Source organism: Dermochelys coriacea, chromosome 12 (assembly GCF_009764565.3).
Source record: "Dermochelys coriacea isolate rDerCor1 chromosome 12, rDerCor1.pri.v4, whole genome shotgun sequence".
NCBI classification, from domain to species: domain Eukaryota; kingdom Metazoa; phylum Chordata; order Testudines; family Dermochelyidae; genus Dermochelys; species Dermochelys coriacea.
The window spans coordinates 31,592,144-31,604,541 of NC_050079.1; the positions used below are offsets into that span (position 1 = coordinate 31,592,144).

The window sequence follows — 12,398 nt, forward strand, 5'->3', positions numbered from 1 at the left end:
CTCACAGTTGACCAGGAATCTGTAGCAGAATAGCAATTATGGTGTGTATCTCAACAGAAAACAAATGGTCTCTTGTAGACTACTTTGACTAGAAATCTTAGAATCAGACTCACTTGCTTCAGTGCCTCTAGTAATATTTCACTTGTGTTGGTGGGTTAAGATGATGTTTGCTTCCCCAAAGCAATGTTTTGCCACTGTAAAGCATTACACAGGGGAAGCACGCATTGCTCTAGCAATGTTTGCTGACTTAACGGCATTCTGTCATTGGGAACCATTCTCTTCAGGTTTGTTTCTTTATATTTGGCTCAGCAGCAACCATTTCCCCAGTGCATGAAGGTTTGAAACTTGATTATTTCTGACTTGACAGGGGTCCCTGAGAACTGAACCTTGGACATCAAAGCACAACATAAAATAAACTTTAAAAGTTAATTTTATGTTCAATTATCAATGAATTTATTTTGATTTTTGTAGGATAGGGCAGAGAAGAATAATGTTAATGAATATTTGACTTGCTAGGCATGTAGAAGCTTGAAGTGTGAGCCTGTTCCATGGTCCTAATGAAAATAGGACTGTCGCTAAAAAGAAGGTATGGTACTGCACAGTGTAATACCAGATTGTACATTTTCCACTTTGCTTACTTTGTCATTAGGCTATGGTTAAATATGATTAACAATCTATGTCTAAGGCTTTATATATGTTATTTTATTTAGCAGTAATAAAACACAGTAATAGTGTATTTTGCTATTGCTGTTGAAAGGGAATGTCTTTGTTCAGTAAGTAATTAACATGTTGTTCAGGTGAAAATACAATAAATGTGTCATAGAAGGCAAGGAGCCAAAACATTGAAGACCAGAAAAAAAATTATATAGAGATATAAGAGTGTATGTAGGTACAAAATAACTATCTATTTCAGTAGCTTAAATACCAGTTAATGAAATTATCAAAATAAATAATATCTTTTGAATTGAGTGATACAGTATATTATATAATACAGTGTGTTTATATCTATCTAATACCCTCTTGTATGATGTTTTTCATGACTAGCTCTTGAAGAACTTTATAAAGGAGGTAAGAATCATTATCCTCATTTTACAAATGTGGAAACTGAAGCACAGAGCCATGACTTTCCCAAGGTCACCAGCAATCTAGTGACCAACCCAGGAATAGAACCTTGGTCTCTTGAGGCCTAGTCCAGGCATCTGTCCAGTAGGTAACACTGCCTCTAAGTGTGTAAATCTTCATTTCAACCCTCCTTACAAAACTGGTTATTTGATCAATAGATTATACAGGCTCTTTTAGAGTCATTGTGCACATCTTTGCTATGCTATCTTGTTGAATCTCCTGCCTATCCCTAATATGGAGGCAGACTTAAGATAATACTATAAAGAGGCATGTTGTAATTATCCTGCACATGTGCAGTAACCAGTTCTCAAACTCTGAAGTTAGGAAAAGACCAACCCTATATTAGTTCACTGGGGCAGAGACTTATTTCATGGAGTAAAATTTGAAAAGCAAATTCTGCAGAACTGGCACAGAGAGATGTTCATTTTATTTGTACCAGTAAAAAACTGCTGTTTCAGGTAAAAATCTACCACATGAGGAAATCTCTTTGTGTGCTCTGGTGATTGACCCCAGTGGGAAACAGGCATTTCCACCACTGCCCTGCATGAATTTTCCTGCGCGGGGGCCAGCTTCAGCTCCTCCTTCAAAGAACCCCCTAGAGATCCTGTGAACCAGCAAGCGCTCTGAGGACATCTGTTTACTGGCCACCACAGTCCACTCTGATGCTGCATGAGTCCCATTTGCTTCTTGTAAATGAGGCTGCAGCTGTTTTATGCCCCCAAAGCCTGGTCTTATGGAGTATGTTCTGCCACCTAGAACCTCCACAAAGGTTTACACCAGCATAGAACTTAGACCCAAATGTCGTGGAGTTCAGACTGCAACAAACTTGTTTGTTCGTTTTTTTTTTTAATAAACACATTAAAGTACAAGTTTAGAACGGAACACTCACTTGCTCTTAACTACACAACTATAGCTTCAGCAGGGACCTCTAGAACATGAGTAATTGTTTTCTTTAATTTCATTTAATTTAATTTCAGAGGACAGGAAAGAGAAGATGGGGAGGATGCACATTAATGGTTAAGACATAAGTTACTGCAGCCCTGGGGCTGACTTTTGTGTCCAATATTCAGGCAGCTTTCTGTAGTACTGCCCTTTATGAGTTATGTGCCTCAAGTACAGCATTTTCTACAGCAAAATGTGAGGGTTTTTCCCCTCAGAAGGAGACCAAAATTCACAGTTTGCCTGTGCTCAGAGTGTGTGTGTATGAGTGTTTTCTTGGATGCTCTATGAATTATTCTTTTGACATACAGTTTATTTTTTTCATGAGAAAAACCCTTAGTTTAAACAGATCAGGGGGTTGTGCTTAAATTGAGTCAGTATTCAGACTTGAATAAAATATTTTAATTACTGTATTGCATGTTTTACGGTAAAGTTTCAGTTAGGAATGGTAAATGAGGATCCTAACCACTATGACCTGGTTGCTACTGTATATATAACTATAAAAGCCCTCTGTCTTTTGTACCTACGTATTTACATAATGTATTCTTTATGTTCGTGTCTTATTAAACCTAGGTGTTTAATAGTGATTCTCTGGACCTCTGTTTCTGCCTTCTTTTATTTCTGCCCTCAGAATCTTTTCCCTTTGAAGTAAATAACTGATTTTGCTACATGTCTTAGCGTTATGGAGCGCTGTTAAAATAATTGTATCTATGCTTCCCAAATGTATGAAAAATGAGAATTCTTGGGAAAATATTTTGACATCAGCTGAAAAGATGATAATGGTATAGGCTAACAAGGAGAAATCTGTACATTTTCCTTTCAGTTTGATCGCTTATTTTATACCTGTGCATTACTGTTTCTTTAATGTTCGCATATAAAATTCAGTTAAATGTTGTTCCTAAGAGCTGCAGGCAAATTCCTCTGAAAATACCAAGATAATGAACTTGAACCTGAGCTTGCTCCATCAAAGAAATGATTACACACAATGTGTTTTAGCTTTTGGCTTTATTTGGCTTTAATTTATATTATTTTTTGTCTGTGAAAAGTGCACCTTTAAGATGAGATGTTTGTTGAATCAATAAGTATCTGTTGGTATTGCTAAGGGATTGTGTTTCTGCTTTCAAATCTTTCCATAAAATACCTGAGTAGGCATAATGTCAAAAATGGAAATAATCAAAATGTATTTAAGGCTCACTTAAAAATCCATTTAAAAAGTAGGAATGTGGTTTTTTCAGGCATTTTAGGACCATAAATTGAAACAGAATTATTTAAATTATTTTTTTCAAATCTACTCAAACGTGTATTTATGTAGCAATACAGTGAACTTTTCTTGTCGTTTGCATTTACGGGTTTTTTTTAGCAGTTCTGTATTTTAACACTCCAGTGACTCATAAAAAAGAAAATACTCTAATTTTCAATATCTTGGTACTGAATATTTCCCTTCCACTGGCTTTGTTTTTATAACAGTTATTTATTTAAGAGAGAGAGAAAAAGAGACAATGGGGGAAGGGGGCAGGAGCTAAAGAAAGGAATGGATAACTTTGGAAAGATGTCATTAAATAACCATCCTAGAATCTAATAGGATATAGTCAAACATTTAAAACAAAAACACAAACACAGCAGAATGTGGAGCCTCAGACCAAATAAGATGGCTTCACTTTGAACCAGCCCTTCACTTTCTTTAACTTAAAGCATTTAACTATAGCACTGTTAATGGTCCTCAGAAAGTAAATGTCTGCAATAAGACCAGGGTCCAGAAAATGAATGTTTTTCAAACTTCAACAACCAACATCCACAGAGGGCTCTCAGATGCCATTATCTGGCACTCCAGTCATGGCCAAGCTCAGGACTTAAGAGGAAAACTATCACATAGAACTTTTTTTTTTTCAGAAATCATTTTCATAAAAAGTGCCATCCTTCAGAAATCTATGGTCCCTGAAGGATAAATCTTGATGCTATGATGATTCACCTGGCCTCAGGGTGAATCATCCTAAATGAAGGGTCAAGAGTACCCGTGGAAGGGCAGGTACAGGAAACTAATAGCGATAATATTCAGGAAACAGCAACTCCTTCTGAAGTTTGATTTATTTCTTTTTTCTGTTTAGAATAGCTAGAAAGTGCCCAGCCATAGGCTGTGAGTGCTCTGCCAAGTATTTAAAATTACAAAACCAAAATATGGTACAATCACCTTGTGCAGCAGCACATAATCAAATATTACCATCCTCACACATGAGCTTATACCTCAATCCCTCTGTTCAAAGGCCACATGATTCAAATGGGCCCTGTGGCATTCCCTGAAAGACAACAACTCCAGGGTAATGTAGACTAGGGCTGGGAGGACTTTCCGGAATACCCTGCCAGCTGACTCCCTTCTGTTATATTAAGAGGGAACCTAGCAACAGCACCTCTGCTGACCACAGCTGTGGTAGTGTATCATGAGGAGGGAAATGGTCAGTAAAGGAGGCAGGTTCCAAGCAATTTATGGCTTGTGTAGATCCCAGAGCACAGGTGTCATGTGCTTCCTAAAGGATGTGCCACACTCCTAGAGGTTGGCTTCCATATGCACCAGTTACAGCTACTGCATAGATTTGTGATGCACCGCCATGCGGAGCACATTGCAGTAGTCTAAACATAAAGTGACAAAGGCATGTATGATGGTAGCTAGGTCAACATCTGAACATTAAGGCTGTCCCCATCCACTGAGGTGTAGATAGCAAAATGCCTTTTTGATCAATGGCATTTGAATGTGCTCTCAGTCTCAAGGGCAGAAACATTCACCGCTATCTTTTCTGGTTGTTTCTCCCAACTACCAGTATCACCTCGATCTTGTCTGAATTGAACTTCAGCCAGCTCTTCCTTACCCCAGTCTCTGCCAGACATGGGTCAATCTCTTGTCTGCTCCTGTTGGATCAGTCAAGAAGGAGGAAAAAAGCTAAATATTATCAGCATATTGCCCAAGTCTCCTCACTAACCCCACTAATGGCCTGATATTTATATAGCACTGAACAAGAAGGTAAACAAATGGAACCAGGCAGTTCCCCATATTAGGGAAATCTTGGAAGTGATGAGCCATTGCTCAATAGAATCTGCTAGAGAAGAATGAAACCACCCCAAGACAGCCCCTCCATTGCTGCTGGAGACCACAGAAAAGCCTGAAATGCCTCATGGTCAATGTATTGAAATAGCTCCAATAACATTAATATGGACACCCAATCATCCTCCATTGGCAGCAGTTCATTGATCAGCGCAACAAGGACAGTTTATATACCAGACCCAGGTCTGTACCCACACTGAGAAGAGTCAAGAAAATATGAGGCAAGTGGATGCTGTGAAAGTTGTCCTGTCAAAAACTTCTCATAACTTTACCCAAAAAGGAAGACATGACATTGGCCTATAGCCAGCTAGATTGTTTATGTTAAGGGGTGATTTCTTGTGGAATGGAAGCACATAGGCCTCCTGCAGCTGCATCAGCATCCTGCCATCCCCTAATGGAGGCATTGACAATTGCCAGTAACAGAGCAACCAGTAATTCCTTGATGGCCTTCACCAGCCAGGAAGGATACAAGTTGTGGACTGAAGTACACCTCCAGCACCTCAGTCAGTGGCATTGATCAGATAAGATAGTGCATCTGTGGTGGCAAGATAGGAGGTAAATGCAGATAGTTTGACCTGAATCCACAAAATTTATAGAAATTTTCTCACAAAAGGCGGGACTTGATTTAGATCTTGAATGCAGATGGGCTGGATTAATGAAACTGTACACCACTTAGTACAAGTCTGCTGACTGAGATTTTGCAGATGCTATAGTACAGGCACAGAATCTCTTTTTGCTTCCTGTATGGCTATCGCATAATATTTCAAAACCCGCTTTATCATGTAGTCTATCAATTTCAACCCTGGACTTTCATCAGGAGCACTCTAGATGTGTTTCCTCTTGCTTCATTCGTTACATACCATCTGAGGACCAAAGTGACCCGTGACAGTAAAGCCATTGAAGAGGAGTCCAGCGGCCACATGATCAAAATACAATCCTAATATGCAATCCTACTAAACCATCAACCAAGTGTTGCTTTCGGGAAAGTAAAATCTCTCTCTGAAAATCTTCTGGCTCCGTTAACCTCCGAGGGCAGAACTTGAAAACGGGCTTTTTTTGCTCCAATAGGATAGCTGAGCCCCATCCTCCCAATCTTCAATCCCAGCCCAAACACCAGATCAAAAATATAATTAGCAAAGGGCATAATTCTGTAACTTTCTCTAGCAAAGCTCTGATTGTCCTTTGAAATACCCTACTATAGAGGTCCGTTCCCCCACCCCTGGTTCAAATGGCTGTGAATTTAACCCTTCCTCAAATCAGTAGAACTACCCTATGTTCTATGCACAGCTGTTGTGCTTCAAGAAGCATTCTAAGTGGTAGAGAGACAATTTGTCTAGAATTACTTGGCAACACAACAAGTGACCTCTAACAGTTTCAATGTCACCTATTTTACTACACAGCAATCTCTTCTCTTAACTCCCAGCTCTCTTGACTATGTGCCGTTTAAGCCAATGCTTCTTTCTTGGTTCTATAATGATTTTAAGTCCTACTTTTAGAAGATGTATCCTCTACTGTAATGTAAAAAATTCATCACTATTTAGTTTCTATTTCTTTCCTAAATCTGCAACAGTAATATCGTCTAGAAGGGTGGTGAGAGCAACTTGAAAACATATTCTTTGTCATAAATGCAAGGAAAATTACCTGTCTGCTGACAAGGAGACATCTGACCCAATATAGTTTCTGGAGAAATTCAAAATGTTCATTATAAAATGTAAGTGCAAAGCAGCAACCACCATCTGTGAAATAGGCTACATTTTCTCTGGAGAGAAACTTGGCAACACTTAGGCTGGGACATATCTTCATGCAAGAGATGTGGGACTGTTAAAAGAAGCAGGGAAGATGCATCAGGATTCTGAGCAGTGTCGGGGGGGAGGGAAATTTACAAAAAAGTGAAAAAGAGAAGAATGTGAACTGAGTGGGATGGATGGGTCGGACATTATTGGAAGAGGTCATACAGGAGAACATAGCCAGTAAGGAGTTGGGAGAGATTTGAAACCAAAATCTTCAAAATTGATAAAACACATTTATGGGCTATTATTTTTATTATAATTTATTTGCATATTTGATAGCACTCAGGGGGCCTCAATTAAGTTCAGGGTCCCACAGAAGAAAGGGACAGTACTTCCCCAAAGAGTGCAAGAGCAATACAATGTTTTGCTCCCAGAGAGAATTACTCCCACTTGCCCATAGCTTTGGTCAGTATACCACAAGCTTGGAAATACATTATACCCTTTGGGAAAAGTTTTACTGCTGTCACCTAGAAGCCAGTCAATATTTGCTACACACACACACACGTGTGCATGCATATATGACCTCTGTGATATTTGTTTACCCCTGATTTATGAGATCACTTTGCACACTATAGAAGAAGAAAACTAAATATGCAAAGGACAGGTAGACTTTTAATGGAGTTACGAGCTCAGTGTTTCTCCACAGAAACTGACCTAGAAATTGCTTTTTTAATACATAAGTCAAAATATGCAAATTCAGAGTGGCAGCTTAGAACCTGTATGCACTTTTATTAAATTTCTTATGAAGGACAGGGAAATTTCTCATTTTACAAAGGCTGTTCATCAGCTTCTAAAACTGAGGATTGTAGACCACAGAGCTATGTAAAACCTGGGAGAGGGGGTAGGAGTTGACCCCCTGAGTTTCACCTTGAGTTTCCAGGTCAAGTGAACGAAAACATGTAGAGTGAAATTCAGTGAAAGTACCACATTTCATTTAGTTTTCCTGTGAGATCCATCAGGGTTTGCTTATAAAGACTGTGAATTATTGTCAAATTTGCGCAGTGCTTCAAATTTATAACAAAACCCCAAACTGGAAGAATTCCCAGCAGTTTGCTTTTGATTGACAATATTTTCTGAATTTTTCTTAGCACCATTTACTTTGCCACCACACGAGGAAATTTCTGGGATGGCTACTACAAGTAGAACTCCTAGTTAATCTGAATTCCCTTGCCATTTTTGCAGAGATTAATCATTTTGTATATACAAAAAGTATAAACATCTAGTGCTTCTACCATCACCTTTCTAAATAATAATAATAATTAATAATAATGTATCCTAGCCCTGTTAAAATATTCGTAATGAAGGAGTGTAAATTTTGCTGGAAGAAGCATTTTCATTCCATATTCTGCTTCCTGATCCTACTCAACAAAAATAAAATTTATTTTTTAAAAGTATATCCATTAGTTATCTTCTCAGTCCCTACAATCTTTCAATGGAAACATAGTTTTCCCTCCTCTCTCCCCGCTCCTTGTTATAACCATAAAGAATCAGTACCATGAATTTCAGTTAAGTTTATGATTAGTCCCTAACTACAGCTGCCACCACATTTGGCAAGGAAATCTCTTCTGGAAGCATTCTTGTAGATAGGTAAACAAGCAGATATCCTGAGCTATTGGACAGATGAATAGGAAATAGCTTGGTTCCCCATGATAAATCTATCACGGGTGGGGAGAAGATTCATGTAAAAACATTTGGTTATGTGGTAGTATAGAGGATTAGGCACATGCTATAATTAATGCCACTAGCAGTAAAAGGACATTAGGGATGTACTGTGTGTTGATTATTTCTTCATTTTGTTTATGCTAGTTTCCTCTCCTTCGCAGCTGTATGGCTATTGCCAACGAAAGCCCCAGAGACCAAGCTTTAGCCGCTGCTCCTCTGTAACTGCATCATTACCTCGCTCCAAACAAAGTCCTTTTTTTTTTGTCAATAGAGGATGAAAACATTATTGGATTCAGGAGCTCATAGTAGTCCTATATGCAGCTAGGGACGGGGAGGATAGATTTATGAAATGGACCATTTCAAATGGCATTATCTTCCCACAGTGAGGTACACCTTTCATAAATCATGGGAGAGTGTTTGAAAAATAGAGCATTTGTTATTCCTGCCGTATATTATATTTGCATCCTCCACACTATGATCTTGGGGGCAGGAATCCTCAGCTTGTTTTTGTTCCTTTCTAGCAATTAAGGCTTTGTATGTTAGAAGGGGGAAAAAGAGAAGAAGATAATGCAGAAGAAGAATTGGGGAAAAGTTTAACTGTTTTATTTTCCAATTTATTTCAGACTTAATTTTCTAGTGTTGGTAGAAAGCCAACAATTTATTCTTTAAACTTGTGGAATGTTACAGAGCCTTCTATTCCTCATTATATTGCAGCCAAGCTAATATAGATGCTTTAGAATCAGCTAGGAAGAGGAGTGCAAGTACAACCCAAAGCTTTTTATTATTTGTTATTTATTAATACTGCTTTGTTTTTCTTCTCTGATACTCAAAGTGTCTACTTTGCTACATTAATAAAATGGTCTCTGATGCCTCTTGAACTTATCTGCCATCTATGTATTGTACTGGGAGAAATGAGAGTTATTTTTGTGTTGTCCGTATTTCTTCTGTGTTTTTCACAATCCAATATTGCAATTATTTTACCGGTGAATTTGATGCACCTTGGGATAAATGCAGGTCTCTGTTAAACCTATAACTAGACTGATGTGAAAAGTCAACATTTATTACACAGTATTATTTGTGTGGCTGCTTTAAAAATCATCTCTTTGCTCTGGAAAGGAAAGTTTCTAGCATGTTATATGGTAGCAACATGTCGTTACTTGTAATGAGTCAAAAAGAGAAGCCTTGATTTTGGCCAATGTATTTTGTCCAGCAATGTTGGAGACAGTGAAGCAAAATTACCTGGTTTTATATATAAAAACCTGAGGAAGTTTCATAGAAAAGGATTCAATTTTAAAAATAACATTCTTTATAAAGTCAAGCACTCGAAAGTTTTCAGATTTATTGTTTCCTCTGCAACCTTTATTCTGCCTGTTTGTGAGTAAGCATTATGATATAGTTTTTAATGACATGATCACTAACTATTTTTTCCATAGGACCCAGGCTCGTTCATTGTAGAATATGGACGCACAAGTGGACAGAATTGAAGTTGTATGGATTACTGCTAACCTAGGTTTTCATAATTTTCAAGTGCTTGACTTTGCTACCTAAATAACGGTCTTTTTAGCCTAGGGTTTTTTGGTATGTTTAAATGTATGTTTGAATGTTTTGTATGTTTAGCAGGCAGCTAAAGATTTCCTGACCAGCTCAAGTGGCAGAATGGAAATGGTGATTTTTAGAAGTTTATACCTCAGCCAAATCTGAATGGAACATACTAGTTTCCTTATAGAATATTATACTTCTCTTTTCTTCTCATTTCTCCCTGATCTCTCTCAGTCATGCTTACCAAGAACCTTTATTGTAGCCAGAACCTAGATGAGAGAAGAATGCTCGTGTCATCATGAAGTTCAAAAATTTATCTGCAGTGGAAAGTTTAAAAAAATTAAAAAAAAAGTCAAGGTCAAATTGTCAATTTATTCCTGAAATTTCTGCAGACACTATTACTTCAGATGTTATGAACCCTGCTTTTCAAGACCTGATTTGGACTCTCAGGTCCTCAGCCTACTGTCCTAAGGACCATTTTCATACTTAGGTATTTGGATCCTGAATATGATGGATTGGCGTGTGAGATGTTAATTCTCTACAAGGTTCTGGAGAGTTTGTTACCTTGACAGAGTGAAATGCACATAGCTTGTGCAAGCTTACTGTATCACGGGTGCTGCTAATTCATGAGCTGAGTGAGGTGATCCCTCTTTATGACATGTATGCATTTATAAAGTTCACACATTCACTACACATTTCCAAGTAGATATGCCTGTTGTGCTGAAAGAAGATGTAAAGTATTTATCAGCCTGCAGCATTCCCAGGAGAGCATTAAAGTTGTAAAAGACAGATCTCCAACATTCAGCACCATATTTTCTTCTGGGGAGACAGAAAATGTTCTTGTCTCAAAAAAATTGTGATCCCTGGCCCATAAAAAGTGAGAAGAATGCATAGCAGTTTGTTGAAAACAAATAGCTATAGCTTCTTGTGAGAAAGAGTAGAATCTGATTTCTGTGACTTTAAGGGCTTGGTACACAATAATATTGGTCATGTCACTATGACAGAGGAATTGCTTTTATAGCTGAGCTGTGATGTTTTCTTATGTCTTGAACAATAGTGTATATGATGATAAAAATGGCTCTCTCCTGGGTATCGCCACTCCTATTTTGAGGCCATAGTATATTTTTCTGTTGCTGTACAGTGGTTCTGAGTACACCATTCTGTATGCAGTGTTGTTGTAACTGTATCAGTCCCAGGATATTAGAGAGACAAGGGTGGATGAAGTAATATCTTTTATTGGACCAACTTCTCTTGGTGGGAGAAACAAGCTGTGTCAGTTTTGTCTATCCACTGGCTTTGGTCTTTGCAGTTCTTTAACTGTGGTCAGGATAAGGAATTTCCCATGTAGTATTCCAGGTCAGCACCGAGTCATTGAAGGGCAGATGGTATTTTACTCCACCCTTGGTATATTAATAGGACTGTTTGTGTGTTTTAAGACTTGAATGTATTAAGCTGTTGGGTAAAGCAAGGATTCATCTCAGGCTATTTTAACAGCATTGTCAGCTGCAGTGGTTCTGATTTACTGAGTAAGCATGACTATAGGCAAATAATCTTTCTGCATACAGAATTAATTACAATTCAAGACTGATGAACTTTTACGATCTAGTTAATTTTTTAAAAATGCTGTGAATGGTTTATTGAAATTTTTAAAAAAGTGATAACTTTCTGCCCCTGCTCTCCTAAAATTCTGTCCTGCATTTAATGGTGGCCTAATTTAGTAAAAGATGTAAGTATCTCTTCTCTAAAGCACTATTGTGTAAAGGCCAAGTCAAGGTTTCAGTACACTTCTTTTCAGGTAAACTCACATTGTTTCCTGATGGGCATCCATGAGGTGTTGGATCATGCCAGTCAGTGTAGGAGCTTCTGCTCTGCTCTTTTGTCCTTGAATGCCCTTAAAATGATTCCTTAGCACAGTGTAAATTCTGCATAATGGTTACTAAATGCCATCTTATGAAGTGTTATGAATGAATATTAATTTTAAAACAGTATGCTCCAGAGCATGCATGTCAAATATTTTTATAGTGCAGACCACCTCATAAACCGGTCCCTCCTATTTCTGATTGTACAGAGCACTTTCCCTCTGATTCGAGATAGACCAAATTGCCTTCCATTCACAATTGCATAACATCCTGGGCCAAGTACAACAATTGCTTATATGGAAAAGTAATATTATGAAGCCATTTACTTGACTCTTCTCCCATTTAAAGCAATGGTAAAACACCTAGTGCCTTGTCCCATCTGCTGACCCCCAC

The 12,398-nt window shown here is 38.0% G+C and overlaps 1 protein-coding gene across 4 annotated transcripts in view; it reads left to right on the forward strand.

Moving 5' to 3' along the window:
• The window catches only part of WWOX (WW domain containing oxidoreductase), a 690,060-nt gene that overhangs the window by 515,397 nt on the left and 162,265 nt on the right, over positions 1 to 12,398 (forward strand). Inside the window, exon 9 of one of the 4 annotated variants that reach the window (XM_043495034.1) lies at positions 472 to 565. The exons of the other annotated variants lie outside the window; for them this stretch is intronic. Within the exon in view, the coding sequence (XP_043350969.1) occupies positions 472 to 516 (45 nt within the window). The 3' untranslated portion in view covers positions 517 to 565. Of the gene's footprint in view, positions 1 to 471; positions 566 to 12,398 lie in introns of those variants that run through there. 4 annotated transcript variants of the gene reach the window in all.